The sequence below is a fragment of the Tilletiaria anomala genome, assembly GCF_000711695.1.
Source record: "Tilletiaria anomala UBC 951 chromosome Unknown K437scaffold_120, whole genome shotgun sequence".
Lineage (NCBI taxonomy): Eukaryota > Fungi > Basidiomycota > Exobasidiomycetes > Georgefischeriales > Tilletiariaceae > Tilletiaria > Tilletiaria anomala.
Window position 1 is genome coordinate 3,818 of NW_013546902.1, and position 17,923 is coordinate 21,740.

The following is a 17,923-nucleotide window of genomic DNA, read 5'->3' on the forward strand; positions in this document are numbered from 1 at the left end:
CGTCGAGAATCTGGAGAGGTCTGGCTAGGGCACCGTGCGTGCACTTGTTCATGCACTTGCTGCTGCTTCATAAAAACTGGTTGGTACCGTTTGATTAGCATCTTGCTGCTACATCAAGCTAATCCGCAAAAGCTAGGAGAGGACACTTGTGCGGCTTTCTCGTTGCTAAGCTCCTGTAGGTTTTTTTTTTACATTTTCCGACTCTTCCCCAGCATTGTGATGGGTGCAAGGCCTTGGGTAATTCATTGAAAGCTCCAGGCTGCGTCATGATTGTAACCTGTTCTTTGTTCTCATTACGCACGGTAGGCGCCCAGCTCGCTCGTCGAGAAAGCTAAAGCGTACTCCTCTTTGCCGGTCTGTTGCTGCACTCTTGTGCCTTGTACGTTCTCCTCTGGATCATGTTGAAGTCACTGTAGAGTAGTATGGTGGCACATGGTTGCCCGTCCAACCATATCAGGATAGAGGCCTTGCTCATTTTTCGACATACGAAGAGGTAGGCAATCAAAGAGCATCCGTAAAAGTGTGTATTCAATGAAGAGGGAGTATGATTTAGTGCCTCGAATGATGACCGATATCGAGTTGAGGATCCTGGGCGTCGTCTCCATGGTGCACGATGTGGAAAAAACATGTTCATATGCCGTTCAGTCGAACTCAGGAGGGATGGCAGTAGTGAAGTCAGCCAACTTGCGAAAAGTTGATGCTTTGTACCTAAAACGTAGTGCGGAACGGGATCGAAGCCCTCGTCTGGGTACGAAGCAGAACCTTCTTACCGTACCAAAATCAAACAACCCTTGTCACTTTCTAGAATCACAACACGATATGTGAGAGATTTCAATGCAACCAGTTAAATTACTGACGTGACATACATACTGACACAATGGACACACAGCACCCGCGCTAACAAGTGGTGGGTGGTCCCCACAAGCTTCCCACACCAATTACATCAGTGCACATACCATGAACATCACACCCGCGTGGCGCACGCATGCAGCTGTGTTTGGTGACCCGGAGATCTGGACCTGTTTCAGTCGTCCGACCACAAAAGTGTGAAGATGCAAGCTGCAAATGCAAATGTATTGCAGGTACTATGTATAAACAGTAATGTGCACACTGCAGTGTGAACGATTTTTGTGAAGCCCGGAAGAGATGCGAGGCAATATGTGCCGCCTGCGAGACGGCATGGGACGGTCGCTGGAATATACTGGCTGCACGCTGCTACACAGCTCTGCAGCCTGCAGCCAATGGGTCTCAGTGGCTGTAACAATCTATACATCAACCTGTGACGACGATGATGGTGATCACTTCGAAGACTGCACAATTGGCGCACAAATTGTCGCTCCACCATCATAGATGTCCATTCGCTACACAAATGACACGAAGGAGGATTTTTCACTCTTTGCTCCTTCACAAGGCCAGCCAAAATGGTTAGTACTTGACCCTCTTGACGATCCGAACCATTTGCTCCTGTGTCGTGGGCCGGTGTCCTTTTCTTCCAGTCAAAAGACAGACAGCTCGACGACGACGGACTCCTTTCTTCAACTTCAACAGCCCTTTCCAGGGTCTCTGTGCTGTGCTGTCAGCCTCTCCCATTGGCACGACCCGACTCGACTCAACCCAGCCGACGCGGCGTGCTTCTTTTGCGTCCCATTCTTGGTACTTGCTGCTATTGCTTTCACTTGTGAGTTCAAGTCTTCAAAAGTACAGCAACGAAGAAGTGCTGGCAAGCGATTCGGTGGAGATAGAAACCGGTCGAGGTGACATGCACAGGTAGCGTCGAGCGGATCGTTGCAAAATGATCTACTGCTTCATAGACGTGCTCAGTGTGTGGACATTCCATCGAGAAGCTGGATCAGCGATCAGCATTGCGAGGATACCGCTGCCATGATGGTAACGAGCAAGCTCCAGCGGATACTCTCGATCGATGAGGAAAGTGGCTGGGGGCGGAGGGGATCTGATTTTGGCAAGGGTCTATGGCCTTTTCGAAGTTGCTATTATATTATATACAAGCCATTCAGGCATCTCAGCCGCTTGGAGTAGGAGATGGGCACAAACCAGGATGCAAATATGGAAAGAGGGATGGCTCGCATGCTTTGACGACCTGCCTGGACTTGCTCGACATTCAGCCGGCAGACTTGCCTTGCTGTGCTTTTTCGCTCGCCTTCGGACGATTTAGAACCGCTCCGAAAGCTCGCGAACAAGGAGAAAGGAAGAGGCAGGGAGGACACGACCGGTGCGGGTGGAGTGGATGGGTGCGTGCGGGTGGGCGTCGCGTGCGTGGGCGCGCGTGCGTGTGAGACTTCGAGGAGCGGAACGCAGCAGGGCGAGGAATGCGCGTGGCTGGCGGGATAGAGATGCGGGGTGCTGTGGTGGTGGGCGTGGCGTGCGTTCGTGTTGTTTGGCGCGCGCGCGTTTGGCATCTGGCGCGTTGTCGCTGGCACAGGAGCCCAGAACAACACACAAACTCAACTGCAGACAGACACGGATTTGGCTCATTCCTTGCTTGCCCTTCCTTTTCCACATCACCACAACGGCCCTGCACACCATTTGCCGCTCGACACTCGCCAACATCGTCCATCATCCATATCCACGTCCCCCTGCTGCGTTCTATTGGCGTTCTCTCTCTGTTACAATGACGCGGCTCCTTGCAGCAGCAGCAGCTCCGCTGCCCTTTCCTTACGGGGCGTCCGTATTCGGAGTCTGTGAGCACGTCGGCTGTGTGTGAGTGCTTGATGCCGCTTCGAGCTTTCTATCATGCCTTGTAGACCGTATGTGCTAACGCGATGGCAAGCTGTCTCAGCGTCCTACACAGGCTTTTCGTCTCTCGTGCCATCAGAGCCACCAGCCTGCGCTCCGCTGTCGCCGACTTCGATTCCGGCTAAGCGTACGGACTCACATGCGCGTGCCGCTTGTCCTTAGCCCTTATCCTTCATTCGACGGTGAAGATCACCTCGATCCACGCGCGTCCGCATTCACTCACGCCAGCCAACGGCCACAGCCTTGCGTGCGCTTTGCAGGTCATCACAGGTGCACAAGCTTTCAGCGCCGTATGAACATTGCATTGCTATCATTCTATTATCCGCTTTGTGAGTGCGCATGCCTATCGCCCCTATGTTTGCTTCTCAATGTGGTCGGCTTGCCACGGCTTGCTTTCCGCTGCGAGCGTAATTTCAAGCCAGACCGTCGGTCATCTCCATGTCTAGCAGAGGCACCTGCAAACCACCACTACCTTCCCCACCATTATCCCCATCACACATCTTTATATATCGGCTGATCACCATCGACCATCATCGCTGACCCTATTGTCTCTGTATCATCTTAACCCTCTTTCCGTCCTCACCATCTCTCCACGACTCCCTTTCGACACACTCCTCACGCTCCTGTTCACCTTCCCACGGTCTTTACCTTCTCTCGTACACTCGGTCTCCCACACTCCCTACAGATCTATAGACAGCATCTTCAACCTTTGCCCCCTCACGTTGTGACAATCATCATGCCGCCATCTGCAAACACAGCCAGTTATCTCAGCCACCGTGGCTCGTTCTACAACCGATGCCGTCAAGACTCTGCCGGGTCGAATTCGAGCTCGGGCAGTGTCAGAGGGAAGCGAAAGGCACCTGCAGGAAGGGTATCGGGCACTCCATCCTCGCTGCAACGCGCAGCTATCCTGGCTGCCTCACAAGAACTGGCGCGTCAGGAAGGCTCCCAATCCACCTTTTCCGAATCGTCTTCATCTGGCTCCTCTGTTACCTCTCTCTCGACCACGAACAGCATGGCCAGCGGCAGCAAGGTCAAAATTGAGTCGATGCGACCATCGGAATCGGCACGGAGCATCTTGTTGGAGAATGAGTACCAAGAAGAGGCCATCAAGCACATGTTTGCTATGGAGGTGAGCGTGTATACGACTTCTTTGTTCCATTGATCACGGTCTGATCCGTCTATCTTCGTCACAGGCACAAACGATGTCGTCGCTCGAGCTCATGGACGTGCAGCCAGAGCTGCGTTGGTTCATGAGACCGTATCTTGTCGACTTTCTCATCGAGATTCACCAGACCTTTGGCCTTCGCGCCGAGACGCTCTTCCTCACCCTCAACATTGTCGACCGCTATGTATCCAAGCGCATCGTTTACAAGCGGCATTATCAGCTCGTCGGCTGTGCAGCACTGCTCATCGCTGCCAAGTACGAGGACTCAAAGGACCGAGTTCCAACCATCCAGGAGCTCAGCCAGATGTGTTGCAATGCCTACGATGAGTCAGCATTCACCCAGATGGAGGGGCACGTCCTCGCAACCATCGGCTGGAATTTGGGCCACCCGACTGCGGAAGCTTGGCTTCGCATCGCCTGCGTCAAGTCCGCCGAGAGTCACAGTGCACAGAGCATTGCCCGCTTCCTAATGGAGCTCAGTTTGTTCCACCGTGATTTTATCGCTATCACGCCGTCTGCTCTTGCCACCGGTGCACTTATCTTGGCTCGCTACATCTGCCTTAGGGACAACAATGAGTTTGAGAAGGGCGTCACCGAGGAGGCAGCAGGCGCTGCCCGCCTCCTGGATGCAATCCTGAGCGAGAACCTTCAGGACGTCTCGTCGATCTTAACCAAGAAGTACTCCAGCTCGGCATTTGGCGACGCCTCTGCTCGTGTGCGCAGCTACTATCTCCGCAACACGGCTGCATCAACTGCTAAGGCATCTTCACCTGCGTCGCGCGTTACCCTCCTTCCCGCCCAGATGGTTGGCAGCTCATCCAGCTCTCGAGGCGAATTCGAAGATGATGACAACTCGGAGCGTTCACGGTGCACCACACCGTCCTCGATGGCATCAACCCCTTCGCGTTGCGGTGTGGATGAAGACGATGACGACGATGACATGCCTCTCACGCCGTTGTCTTTGCATTCTCTTCACGATCCGCTCGGCGCCGCTCAGATTGCAGCGGGGATGCAGGCGCACGCCGTGACGAACGCCGTCAAGGGCAAGGAGAGCATGCTTCCAGCCAGCTCTAGCCACGACGCCATGTCTACCAAGGCATCCTTCCTCGGCAACGGCGGCCTCACCGCTCCGGCAGCTGCCGCGACACGACCGCCTCTGCGCAGCGTCAGCTGGGACTGCAACATGCAAGCATGACTGAATCTCAAAAGTGCATTCTCCTGCAGCTGTGTACACGCGTACGCACGGACGCAAGAACAAGACAACCTTGTTGTGACCTCTGCATCAATCCCACTGTAGCACTACGAACAGCATCGCAAGACCGACCGCTCCTTAATCCGTGGCGTCCGCTCGGTCCATTCAACTTCAGAGCAAATCAACCCCGCCGCATCTAACTATGTCTCACATCCACACTCACACACCCACACAAACAGCACAGCCAATTGCATTTGATACCCTTCAAGCTGGCAGCATACACCAATTCATATATGGTCCGCTTCAACTTTTCATCAATTTCCAGTTCTCATCCCGGCTTGGCCGATGCCTCGCCCCAACTATCTGTAACAGCATACCTCTTAATCATAACAAAACTACATTCTTGCCCTTCGTGAACTTTGCGTGCGCCGACTGTGCATCAGCGTTCTCGCTTCTTTGTTTATTTGCTCCATGCTTCCATCTCGTTTCATCGCTTCGTAAAGCTGATATCAGTGATTATGCAATCAACAATCTCGACTGCCACGGGCGCACGGTACATGCCCCGTGTGCGCACCTCGAGGCACATGGCTACGGGTACGGTGGGCGACCCGCGAAGTGTGAGTTGGTGCGAGGCCCTGGCCATGTAACCAGAAACATCCTGTGATGTCCTGACAATCTGGTACACACATCAATTCTACTCCACGCCAGAGAGTCCAGAGTCTAGAGTCTAGGCAACGTGTCCCATGTCTCCCGCGGTCCCGCAATAAAACATATTATCATAGCACATGCAACCAGGGTATCATCCCATATCTCCAGCAGTTTCCAGCTCAGCGCCTACGCGCAGGCATGATAGCCTGGCCTCGAGGCTCAAGCACACATTTGACTGGCGAATGGATTTGGAGTGCAGACCTCACGCTGCGGTAAGTAATAGTGCCACGATAGTGGTATATGGCGCTCTCAGACGGCGAGCACCAGCATCGGGATGCGGAACAGGAGGGGAGCGATTGTTTTGTTGAGGCAAGACTAGAGATTCACAGGGATACGCAGCCTGGCGCTAGTCCGTCGCTAGTCCAGCCGGAGCTGCGCATCGACAATCGACGGTCTTGGTCTTGGACCATTAATTTCTTAGGTCCGCATCCGGCGTCTGTTTCCAAACTTTTGTAATTGGTGTGACATGTGACAACTTGCGATGTGTGACAAGCTTTGTGATATGTGACACATGACATGTGGCATGGACTATAGAGCCGCAGCAGAGGTGCGCCGCACGCAGCGCTGACGCAGCTGAGCGCCCAGGCCTCAGCCAGAGGCAGTGTGGCAGGGGGTTGCCTTTGAGCGCCTTGGTACGTCGGAGGGCATCGGCGCCTTCAGCACCTCAGCAGACGCTGGCGCTAGCCGGCTACGCAGGCGATCGAGCAGTTGCCCAATGAATGTCTCGTGTCGTGCGGAGAAAGTCAGCATTTGGGATGCGTTCGTTTGGCTGTCCGCGTCAGCAATTTCACTTCTGGGTTCGTCCATAGAGACGAGACTGGGTGGGTCGGTGCAGTGATTTATTCGCTGTTCCAGTCGTCGCGCACCAAAATTGTCGATGACCCTACAGTCCACGTCGTGTCGATTTAGCTAGTCCGCAGGCTGGATTGTGGACGAACACAGCTTGGGGCTGGTGCGTACGCGAAAATCCTGTTAGCTTGGATGGCGCGCCATCGGTGCAACATTTTTTTGGCTCGGGTTTTGTATGTGCGAGTGAGCATGGGAATGTGATATGTGATATGTGATGTACAAGTGGCAGTCCATAATCGCGTGATAACGTGTGAAGCTAGACACGTGACGGAGCCCTTAGGCATCCACATTTTGTCCACACAACGAGGGTGTGTCAGGCGCCGCACGGATAGAATAGTGGGGATTTGTTTGTTGAGTGTCACGATTCCGACCTCAAATTTCCGCTACATGCGTCCGAGCGACAGACTTCGCTGGCTACTTGTCTCTATTGGGCAGTCGGCCCTGGTCTAGTCCAGCGTCAGCCCAGTGGGTGCTGAAAGTAGCCAAGGTCCGCAGGCACTTGTCGGTAGTCGGCATATGACTGACAGACCGCAGGCTACATATCATATATCAATATCAATGGGCAGATGCTACCCAGTACGCAGGGGCCTACCAGGGCTGCCCGTACTTTCCCACACTTTGCTCGTGACAGGGCGCAGAGCGCTACAGATGTAAAGACACAACTGATTTCGCTTTCTCTGGACTCTAGTGTAAATTTGCTCCGCAGTAGGGTAGAGTGCCGAGTGTGGAGGACCGATAGTCTGCATGGTCACGTCTTCAGCGATCAGCACCAGACACCTGACGTTTGACGTTTAATGCAACGGCGCTACATATAGTCACACGCACAAAAATCAAAGTCGGCTCGACGCCTGATGCTCGTGAACCCGTGACGTTTGAGGCAAGCCGACCCTTGGAGCACGAAGTGCGAAGACTGATGCAACACTCGATGAAGGAGAGGCTCAAGCCTGGCAAAGCGGGGCAGAGCAGAGCAGAGAAATATCAGAACTTCAGAAGTTGACGGCGAAACGTGAGTCTCGTTTCTGAGACAGACAATGTCGAAACAATTCCCGTAATGATTTCAATGAAGTGTGATACTGTGCTCTGTGCTCTGTGATACGGATGGGTGCTCGTGATCCTTGATGGTGATGCTTGTGATGTGTGCGTGATGAGTGAAGCGATGCAGTTAGCGATGCGAGAGGAAAAATGTGATTGTGCTTATGAATACAACTTACCTTTATTGAAGTCCTCGACGGCTCGATGAATAGCAGTCTCGGCGAAAACAAGACCGAAAAAACTAAAGTTTTTGACCCTATCCCTATTTTGCGTGAGAGCCGCACACTTATAGGAGCGCTTGTTGGATTTTGTGGCGTGCAGACAACAGCTTGAGATGCTTATGACATGCTTGGCCCTTAAGACACACTCACTACTGACTCCTCACCCTTCCTCTTTGCCTCAACGTTCGATCATCGGGTGGTCCATAAGTTTCAGACCTGCTTGCAGCGGTCGAATTCTTGGTTCTCTATGCAAGCCATCCAGTGATCAAAGCAGCCCGGCTGCGCCGACTAGGAAGTGTGCTAGTGCCCCGTTCATTCAGACCCCTCCGTGCACCTGCCAGATGCCAGCGCGATCTCGTAGCCAATAACATCTTCGATCGGAATGCGCTAGAGTAGAGTGCGCTGTCTCGTGCGTATTTCTCAGCTTGGTCGACAGCAGCGACGATAGGACGATCTGTCGTATTGTCCACAGCTCCAAAAACACGCACGGAATTGTTTCCGATCATCCAGTTGTTTCGTATCCCAAACGAGTTGTAGGTCCCAGCCGGTCAGCCACCGGCTAGAGTGTACTTTTAACACGCTCGATGGCGGCCGTCGTGCAGAACGTATCATCTCGCACTCTCCAGAAAACACAAGCTCCGTATGGCACGTGGATCAATGAGACGCGCCAAGCCAGAGAGACTTTCGAGCTTTTGTGCATTGCGGATGCGTAAATGTTACAATGGGCGATGAGCGCTTCATCGTCCGTGAGAACATGCCTAAGGGAGGAAGTGCATGCGGTGGTGAAGGACAAGCGCGTCCCTAGCAGAAGGCATCAGGGCCTCCGTGTGGAGCAGATCCGCCTAGACCCAGATCTACAGTAGACATGAGAAAGTGCAGAGCGCTCGCGGTGCGATGAACATATCGATCGGCATTGCCGCACTCATGCAGCGACCGAGCTGAGAAGGTCACTGTCACCGGCGTCGAGAACAGTCATGACACTGTCGCAAACAAGAATGAGATGGTCAGCTGCTGCGTCATGCGTGTTTGAAAAGCTGTTTCCAATCTTCTTTCGGCCAGCATCTCGCGCCACAAACCGCCTCGCCCTTGATTGCTTCAATTGAGCGCGATGAACGGCAAAGCGGCGCAGCCACGCGACGCGAGCAAGAAACACATGATATCCGACCACAGTCCACAAAGGGATGCGCTGACTCCTGTTTGCGAAGAGCCTCAGCTTTTCCCCTTGCCCCGATGGCGCAGCGTCCCAAGACTCGAGGCCTGTCCTCTTCTCCAGGTTCTTCCTTGCCTTCCTTCGGCTGTGCACGTCGCATTTGATCACAAAAATACCCACCCCACACGGAAAAGCTTTCCCGCCGCTGTCCCGAGCGCAACATTGCTGCCCTGGTAGTGGTGCACGCTGGTCTTGCTAAGCATAGCGTAGTACTCGATCTCACTCTTGCGCAAAGGCGGAGTGTTGGCCGAGATGAGAATGAGCTTTGCTTTGCCGGTGCGCATCGACTTGAGAGCCGACTTGAGTCCAAGCTGTACCTTGCCGGACTTCATGACCAGCTGGAGCTTGGAGTTGATGTTGTCCTGCGAAGAGGACTTCTTCGCCTTGTTCGATGCGGCCGGCATTGCTGAAAAATCAAATCATGTTAGCTTCCATGCATAACTCAGCGCACCATATGCCTGCAGAAAGCTTCCTTTGAGCGCACATCTCTTTTGCAAAAAAGAGGCAGTCCTTCCCGACTTGCTGAAATGCAGGAGATGGGCACACTCAGAAGTGGCCCATATCTGACACTTCTAAACACTTTGGAAGAGTCTGAGCTGATATGAATGCCGCCAAATGCCAGCCTCTTCAAATAGCATTATTCTCGCAGTACGCGACGAGCAGCTGTGTCTGTTGGGATGCTCTCGCAAAGGCGGGTGCCATCCTGCTCGGCTTCCGTCGAAAGCACGAGGTCCGCTCCGGTCGTTCGTTCCTTCGCAAGTTGGCTTCCTACCACCTCCTATCCAGCCCAAACTCCGCCAGCAGCTGTTGCATCCTCGATGATGACTCACTGATGACTGTATGCAATGGTGCCCGACAAAACCTTGACAAGCAGTAGACCTCTGGACCTCTATAGCTTGACGGCGAGATGTGCTTCAGCTTCAATTCTGGAAGTGTGCAACGACATGGTGGGCGCAGCGGTGTGGCTGCGGAACACTATGTGGAGGTTTCTTCCTCCGCCGTTCCACCCACCCACCTTCCCACTCACAGTGTCGCAGCACGGCAGTAGTGAGCACTCCGCGCCTGTTCCCCCGAACCGCCGCAAGACGCCTACCACACTGCTTTCGCTGCCAAAAGTGATTCATTTGAGCCTTCTTCGCACATGCTCTTGCGCACCCATCTGTTAGATCATCCAAAGGTCGGTCACGCAAGTATCGTCAAGGTAAGCTGAAGAGCTACTGCTGAAGAGGCGCACAATCTGCTCGGAATACAACTCAGACGCAGGGAGCTGGAACCTGCGTGCACTAGGGAGGCACGCGAGGGCTACCGGGAGGTTCATGGAGGGGAGGAGGTCACGATTTCAGCTTCAATAGTGTTTGGGGTCGCACATGCAAATGAGACCACCTCAGGAGAAGAAAAGAATGTCCAAGAAGATGGAAGCTAGGCGTCAACGACGAAGCCCAGCGCTTTATCACACCGGATGACGAAGGGACACATCCGTGGTCTCCTTCAGTCGCGTGTGGCGTTAAATCCTGGGCGCAATGTAGGAGATGCGTAGTTGGGTGCTCCACAGCTCGTGCAGCACATAATGGAAGCTGCAGTACTGTCGATGCAATATCTTTTTTGCCGCTGACGATGGAGAGTGGGTCGGCACAACGAAGACAGGCGAAATGTGACGACGTGCAGGAGAGAGCCAGCAGGCATGGATTCTCTCCTCGGGGCAGATTGGCGTCTCGTTGCAACATTAGGAGACTAAGAGATATCTTGACTCACTCGATTCGTTGCCTACCCACAGGCAAGATGACTAAGGGTACGACTTCGTTCGGTAAGCGACAGTGAGTATTGAGCGGAGCTTTGCATATCAGAAACAGGACAAGTGGCGGTTTGGAAGGCTAGTGTGCGCTCTGGCATGCTTCGGAGAGCCCTTTGATGGAGAAGATTCTTGGCTAGGCAAACAGTTTGCCCATCGCGGCAGATTTCTTGCAGGCTGTGCGGTACGGGATGCGCGGCTACGTCAAACGGCGCTGCCATGATGTCAGCTTAACTAAATATGTTGGTAGCTGATCCCCGTGACGTTACCGCTCCTCTTTTCAGCACCAAGACGCACACGCTGTGCCGTCGCTGTGGCCGGCGCTCGTTCCACAAGCAGGACAAGAGCTGCGCTTCGTGCGGCTTCCCTCGCGCGAAGACCCGCTCATACCAGTGGGGCAAGAAGGCCATTCGCAGGCACACGTGAGTTTTCTCCCGCATTTGCCACTGTTTCTGTCTTTGTACTGATTCCAAGTTAATTCGTCTCACTAGTACCGGTACTGGTCGCATGCGCCACATGAAGGACGTCCCGCGACGGGCAAAGAACGGCTTCAGGACCGGCGTTGCGAAGAAGGCGACTCCGGCTTCTGCATAGATGTCTGCCCTTTCGTACCAAAGACCAGTCAAGTAGGTCACACTCCACCGCCCTCCGGGAATGCCGCCTTTTGAGCATACATGAAGCGGCCGAAGTAACCTGTTCTCTGGATGGCTCTTACCGTCTTCTCTCACGCTTTGTCGAGATTGTAAAACAGCAACATGATATGCATCTAGCGATGATCCATGCCCACTGTCCAATTATCGATAGTTCATGTCTGCGGTGATAGCCACCGCAAGCAACTCCCAACCCGACGCGAACGCAGGCACAATACAGCAAATGATTCTTGTTGATGATGCTAGAGTACTACTTGAGTGCATATGACCCTTGAGGGGGGCATAAAGCTCGCTCGTTCGTGCGTTGGATGGGTATGCTCCTTGACGGGGGAGTTTTGTGACATGAATGGACCTTCTACATGCTGAGTTCAGATTTGGTGAGTTGGGACGAATGAGTGAATGATTGAATGTAACGAGAGAAGCAAGGGACGCTGGCGTGGAACTCGCGTGTCGTGTAGGAGAAGTGAATTGGTGGTTGTGCGGCGAAAGAAAGAAGCAAACGGACCACTGCTATCCATGACCTCTCTCCACTCTTCGCCTCCACGCGCCGAGACTGCTGGGTGTCAGAGCGAAGTATACGACAAGCGGAAGTGGAGAGGCTCGAGGCCCCGGACGGGCGCTAACTCGGTAACAGGCGGAAATGGGCGCCCGCCTGCGAGCGAGTGGAACGAAAGGTGCGAAAGTTGCTGCATTACGGATAGCCGAGGCTGCTTCGACCGCGGCTGTTGGAGCCTGGCCGAAGAGAAGAGTGGCGTGGTAGGGAATGTGAGAGAAAGAGTGCGTTACATGTGCGAGGCAGGCGGACGAGCAAGCAAGACGAGAAAGCGACGCGACGGATTTGTAGGTTCTTCGTTTTCCTTGTGGCGCTTCTCTTCCTTCACTGGTTCATCCCATCGCCGCCATTCGCAGCGGGCCCAAAGTTGAAGCCGCCAGAGGGTGCTGCGAGGTCGGACTTGAATGCAAATGTGCCACTCTCATTGACGGCCGGCGGCATGGTGGCCGCTTCGGCTGCGTCGTCCTCGTCGGGGAAGTACGTGTCCATGATGAAGAAGCACTTCTTGTAGATCTCGAGGTTCTCGTGGTGTTGCAGGTTGTGGATGGCGACCATGCCTCCGCACTCTTCGATGTGCATGGCGTACTGGTTCACGGCACCCGGACCAGCGGCGCTCTTCTCCTGCTCGCCAATCTTGAGGATGTTCTCGAGGCCGTCGAGGGCGACCTGGATGATCTTGTTGTCCATCATGCCGAGCAGGTCGCACAGCGGCTTGATGCACCCTTGTGAGACGAGGTAGCGGATCTGCGATGGCTGCTGCAGGCCGCCCGAGGTGGCATTGGATATGGCCCAGCAGGCCTCCTTGCGCGTCTTGTAGTCAGCGCTCTTGAGGATCTCGATGAGCGGTGGAATGATGTTGGCATCGATAATGGCTTGGATCTGGTGTGTCGAGCCGGCAGTGATGTTGGAGATGGTCCAGCATGCCTCTTTCTTGATGCCCTCCTTGTGCGAGGAGAGGAGGGAAAGCAGAGGAACGAGTGCGCCGGATGCGATGACGACCTGCGTCTGCAAGTCATCACCCGTGACGATGTTGCCGACTGAGCGGAGCGCCGGGGTCTGAACAGCGGTGGAATGATGGGTGAGGAGGTCGACGAGGCGCCTGCAAAGGCCCGCCTCGATGACCGCTTGGATCTTCTCGTTCGGACCGTCGGAGAGGTAGGAGATGGCCCAGCAGGCGTCGATCAGGATCTCCTCGTCCATCGAGTAGATCAGCTTGGTAAGGATGGACAGCGCAGGCGACACCAGCTCCCAGCTCGGTTGCGGGTTCTTGCCCCGGCAGAAATTGCTCAGCGTCCAGGTCGCGTTGCGTAGCATGCTGATCTTGTGGTTCTCGCTGAGCAGCGCAATGAGCGGCGGCAGGGCACCTTGCTTGAGTACGTAGTCACGGCACTTGGGGCTGTCGCCGGCGATGTTGCCCAATGCCCAGACGGCCTGTTCGCGCACATCGAGGACTTGGGAGGAGAGAAGCTCGATGAAGATAGGGACTGCTCCCGACTCGATGACGACCTGCGTGTGATCCGAGGTGCCTGATGCTATGTTGGTCAGCGCCCAGGCCGCTTCGAACTGGATCATGCTGTGTGGGCTGCGCAGGAATTCGACGAATCTCGGGACAACGCCGCACGCGATGACCTTTTCAATAGGAGGGTTCTTCTCTTTGGACAGCAGCTTGCGGAATTTGGTGGTTGCGTCGAGCTGGGCAGACTCGTCGGTGGACATGACACCTTCGATCATGACGGGCAGCTGCTCGTTGAGCTGCGATAATGAGAGCGAAGAGAGGCCGGGGATTGTCCATGTCAGCATTTACTCAGCTTGCATCGAAAGCTTTCCACCGTGTGGCAAGAGCAAGAAGCAAGTGTAGAGGCTTTGGACGCGCATCCTTCGGAATGTTTCACACGCACCTGACTGTCAAGCGCCGCGCCCACGGCATCTTCGTCATCGGTCTCTCCATCGGTATCGACAGTGCTGAGGTCCATGTTCCTCCGCTTTGCCATCGACTCTTCCCTTTTGGCCCGGCGAATCTCGACCTGGGCCTCCTCCCTTCTCCGGCGCAGTTCATCCTGCTTGAAGAGGGCCTTGTTCTTGTAGGAGTCTTGGCGTCCCGGTGCGCCTCGGAACGACATGTCGGCGGTATGAGTCTTGTTATTGTCAAATTGTCCTCAAGAGCTGGAGTGCAGAATTGTACAACCTGCGTGCGTGCAGCAGCGGCAAACATTGGCGGCTCGAGCGGTGTGAGAAAAGTTACGATTCAAGCACCCTTCCTGGCCAATGAATCGCCCGACTTACCTGTGACACCCAAGCGCGGCGGAGGCTTTGTGCTTGTGCGCAAGATGAACAACTGGGCCACGACAAGTTGAGCGGGCAGAGTGCTGGTGCGAAGTAAATGCACCTTGCAAACTGGAAGAAGCTGGGCTAACCACCCGTGCCATATGGAAGGAGATGGTGATGAGAGTATCATCGACCAACACAACGCGCGTTGGAGTGCTCCCCCTCTCTCTGTTGGGTGCGCTCTGCTCCTGCTCTCTCTTTCTGAAAGGGAAAAAATGGCGATTTTGCAACTGTGTTGGAGTCGTGCGCTGCCGCAGCGCGTCGCACGCACCTGGCCAGTCAAAAGCGTCGGTTGTTATCCCGTCCTCTCCCTTGCTCATTCCGCTGCCACCCGCGATGAGATGAGCAAGTCAAGTCACAAGCGTCTGCCAGATCTCTCTCGTCCCAATCACCAGAACGGGACTCTGTATCAACTCGTGCATCGTTCATCCTGGACGGAAGCTAGCAAAGAGGCTCACGTACGCACGCACGCATACAGCTGGCTATTCAGCGATCGATTCTCAGGACAGCCACTCCAGCCAGCATGATCGCCGCACTTGCTTCCAGGCGGGCCGTCCCCGTCGCCGCTCGCGCCCTCCGCCAGCCGCAGATGCAGGCGAGGCGTGCGATGCACATCGAGAACACGGCTGAGACGGTGAGTCGCAGGGCTTCCAGACGGAGTGGCATACGACAAGGGACGGGCGAGCAAGGAGCGAGCGGGGCATGCGCGCGCTGGTTTTGATGGAGGCCTCGAAGAACATGGCATTTACTCGAGGGAAGGAGACGGCTCAGCGCGGGGGAGGCTGATGCACGCACCTTGATGTAGAGGTCGGCTGGAAAGTTGGGAGGCATTTTCCCGCAGGCTTTTACGTGAAACACATGCAGCTGACGCACTCACTCTCATTTTCTGCGACTTTGATCCTGATTGCATCCCGAGCAGTCTCGTGAGTAGTACTTTGGGCACACGGATCTATCTCCTGCAAGGCAAAGAGTGGGCTGACGAGTTGCACACGCACAACCCCTGCTATCTCCCACAGTGCCATTCAAGCAGGGCCCATCCGTCAAGGTCCCGATCGCCGTCTGCCTCACCCTCTTCTTGGCCGGCGGCTTTTCACTGCCCTTCATCGCTGCTCGCTTCCAGATGTGAGTCCTTCGTTCTTGGCACATGTTGCTCACCCATCCCATTTCTTGTGCTCCGATGTGTGCTTCACATGCTGATTTGCATTTAAACTTGCCTGCGCATCTCTTCGCCATATATTCACAGGAAGAAGTCGGCCGGTGCATGAAGGCCCCACATGTAAACCTTTTCGAACGCATCGAATATCATACATGCTGGACACGCCGTTGCAGATCGCCAAGAATGAGTTGATGATGTTCTAGAGGCTTCTTGCGTACAAAGGTGGCGCGGCAAAGAAGCGCAGAACGAAGGGTGATGCCTCGTGAATGCGTCGAGTGAACTTAATTCTCGAGACGGCGTCTATGGTCCGTCACACAACAGTTGCCGGTTCTTTCCCCGTTCCCCTCGCTTCCGCCTTGTTAGATGCATCCTCCTTGCGTTTGCGTCTCTTGCTACCTTCCTTCATCTCTCGCTTCCTGATGCTCTCCTTGCGGCCGACGATGCTGCCCGCGGCGACACGCACATCTTTCCGCTCGATGGGCGCACGCTTGAGCTTTTTCTTGGCGTTCTGGCTCGGGTTCTTGAGCTCCAGGAGCCACTGCGGCACATCGCAGCCAGACTGGCGCATCACGTTGACGACGCTGGAAAAGGAGCAATGAGCAGTACGAGACAGGTGCACAGAGTCAGCGCGTCTGCTGATCCACCAGGACAACAGATATGCAATCGAGCAATATGACTTACGTCTTTAGATACGGAGCGTCGTCCTTGGTGAAGAACGTGATAGCCTCGCCCTGTTTGCCCGCTCTGCCCGTACGCCCGATCCGATGGACATAACTCTGCACCGTCTGCGGAAAGTCATAGTTGAGCACGAGGCTGACGCCTTTAAAGTCGATACCGCGCGCCATGAGCTCAGTGCAAATGAGCACCCACACGTCTCCGCGCTTGAACGCCTGGATCACGCCTTCGCGCTGCACCTTGGAGCGCTCCGAGTGGATGACGTCGACGTGCAGGCCGTCGTAGACGAGCTCATGGAAGAGCTCCTTGGCGCGCTCGATCGACTGCACGAACAGCAGTACGGGCGGTTTCAGTTTGCCCTCCTGGATCAGCGAGCGCAGCGCGTGCAGCTTGCCGTCCTCGGAGCCGACAAAGACGAGGCTCTGCTCGATGCGCTCGTTCGCAGCGTCCTTCGTGCCGACAATGACGCGGCACTCATCAACCATGAACGTGTTCGCCATCTCCTCCACGCCAGATGGCAGAGTGGCGGAAAAGAGCGCCTTACGAAGCTTGGGGTGCGAGCAGGCCGCGAGGATGCTGTCTGTTTGTGCGAGGAAGTTCTGCTCCAGCAGGCGATCTGCCTCGTCCAACACGAGATGCTGCACATTCGATAGGTCCAGCTCGTTGTTTTCGATAGCGTGCACGAGCCGCAGTGGCGTGGTGATGAGGATATCGTACTTCTTGCGCGTCATCGGGTCCGCCGACTCTTCAGCCTGCGTAACCCTCGTGTTGTTCAGCACGCAGATCCTCCATTTCCGTCCTTGGCACAGCTTCCGCAGCTGCTCGTAGATCTGTTGCGCGAGCTCACGCGTTGGCGAAACAATCACCGCTCGGAAGCCCTCCTTCTTCGCCGCCGGTACGCCGAGGTGGTAGAGGATGGGAAGCAGGAACGCGAGCGTCTTTCCCGACCCCGTCGGAGCTCCTGCAAGAAGGTCACGGTTATCGAGCATGACGCCCATCGCTCCCTTCTGTATCGGTGTCGGTGTCTTCCATCCCGTTCCATGCAGGTTCCGAACCAGGTACTTGTGTACCTTCCATCGCTCCTCGAGCTCTCTCCACGAAGCAAGCGGAAAAGGGACGTCGGTGCCTTTCGTCCGGATGCGATTTGCCTTGAGGAATGTGCTCAAAGTCTCCTTTGTTACTGGACCTTCTGAAATTCCGGTTCCTTCCGAGGCATCCTCTTCGGCATCTTCTCCGCCATCAACTCGCTTGCGCTTGCCTTTTGCCTTGTCTGAAGTGCCGTCCTCCTCAAGTTTGCCGGTCTTGGCAGCACTACCGAAGAAATCGAGCTCTTTCGGAACTACAATGGAAGCTTGCGTGCCTTTCCCATTTTGGCCTCCCACTGAAGAAGCTTGTTTGCTGGATTCGGCGGGAGACGAGCCGGAGGCTGACGCATCGGCGAGATGAGGGTGGAAGAGCTGGACATCTCGAGCGAAGCGATTCTTGTCGAAACGGATGCCACCACCACCGGTCAGCGCCTGGAAGACGTCCATGGCGTGTGTTGTTCAGTTTCGGATGTATACAAGTTGAGATATGCTGTGGCTACCTCCTCTTGTTCTCACGTCCAATGTGCTTCTTGCACATATGCTTCTGAGTGGGTTG

The 17,923-nt window shown here is 55.0% G+C and overlaps 8 protein-coding genes across 8 annotated transcripts; 4 read left to right on the forward strand and 4 right to left on the reverse strand.

Annotated features, from left to right (window-relative positions):
• Positions 1 to 290: 290 nt before the first annotated feature.
• K437DRAFT_27141 (uncharacterized protein) lies at positions 291 to 804 on the reverse strand. Its single transcript, XM_013385216.1, has one exon. It carries the CDS (start codon positions 632 to 634, stop codon positions 332 to 334), a length of 303 nt encoding a protein of 100 aa, XP_013240670.1. The 5' UTR covers positions 635 to 804; the 3' UTR covers positions 291 to 331.
• A 285-nt stretch (positions 805 to 1,089) lies between these two features.
• Positions 1,090 to 3,381, forward strand: K437DRAFT_27204 (uncharacterized protein). The gene is made up of 3 exons (XM_013385218.1): positions 1,090 to 1,678; positions 2,649 to 2,716; positions 2,789 to 3,381. The coding sequence occupies exons 1-3, from the start codon at positions 1,351 to 1,353 to the stop codon at positions 3,269 to 3,271; spliced, it is 879 nt and encodes a 292-aa protein (XP_013240672.1). The 5' UTR covers positions 1,090 to 1,350; the 3' UTR covers positions 3,272 to 3,381.
• Positions 3,145 to 5,217, forward strand: K437DRAFT_27200 (uncharacterized protein). Its single transcript, XM_013385217.1, has 2 exons — positions 3,145 to 3,886; positions 3,951 to 5,217. The coding sequence occupies exons 1-2, from the start codon at positions 3,491 to 3,493 to the stop codon at positions 5,115 to 5,117; spliced, it is 1,563 nt and encodes a 520-aa protein (XP_013240671.1). The 5' UTR covers positions 3,145 to 3,490; the 3' UTR covers positions 5,118 to 5,217.
• A 3,596-nt stretch (positions 5,218 to 8,813) lies between these two features.
• K437DRAFT_259441 (L30e-like protein) lies at positions 8,814 to 10,021 on the reverse strand. Its single transcript, XM_013385224.1, has one exon. It carries the CDS (start codon positions 9,536 to 9,538, stop codon positions 9,239 to 9,241), a length of 300 nt encoding a protein of 99 aa, XP_013240678.1. The 5' UTR covers positions 9,539 to 10,021; the 3' UTR covers positions 8,814 to 9,238.
• Positions 10,022 to 10,306: 285 nt separating this feature from the next.
• K437DRAFT_259444 (uncharacterized protein) lies at positions 10,307 to 11,710 on the forward strand. Its single transcript, XM_013385225.1, has 3 exons — positions 10,307 to 10,948; positions 11,208 to 11,345; positions 11,415 to 11,710. Exons 1-3 carry the CDS (start codon positions 10,749 to 10,751, stop codon positions 11,515 to 11,517), a joined length of 441 nt encoding a protein of 146 aa, XP_013240679.1. The 5' UTR covers positions 10,307 to 10,748; the 3' UTR covers positions 11,518 to 11,710.
• Positions 11,711 to 12,471: 761 nt separating this feature from the next.
• On the reverse strand, positions 12,472 to 14,246 carry K437DRAFT_208022 (putative SRP1-importin alpha; the record flags this gene model as incomplete). Its single annotated transcript, XM_013385226.1, has 2 exons — positions 12,472 to 13,878; positions 14,025 to 14,246. Coding segments are annotated over 2 exons (1,629 nt in total), but the record flags the coding sequence as incomplete, so codon positions are not given.
• A 608-nt stretch (positions 14,247 to 14,854) lies between these two features.
• Positions 14,855 to 15,832, forward strand: K437DRAFT_27353 (uncharacterized protein). Its single transcript, XM_013385219.1, has 2 exons — positions 14,855 to 15,089; positions 15,468 to 15,832. The coding sequence occupies exons 1-2, from the start codon at positions 14,975 to 14,977 to the stop codon at positions 15,575 to 15,577; spliced, it is 225 nt and encodes a 74-aa protein (XP_013240673.1). The 5' UTR covers positions 14,855 to 14,974; the 3' UTR covers positions 15,578 to 15,832.
• On the reverse strand, positions 15,714 to 17,910 carry K437DRAFT_240154 (putative ROK1-ATP-dependent RNA helicase). Its single transcript, XM_013385227.1, has 2 exons — positions 16,289 to 17,910; positions 15,714 to 16,188 (listed from the first exon to the last, which is right to left on the reverse strand). Exons 1-2 carry the CDS (start codon positions 17,812 to 17,814, stop codon positions 15,918 to 15,920), a joined length of 1,797 nt encoding a protein of 598 aa, XP_013240681.1. The 5' UTR covers positions 17,815 to 17,910; the 3' UTR covers positions 15,714 to 15,917.
• Between the last annotated feature and the right edge of the window lie 13 nt (positions 17,911 to 17,923).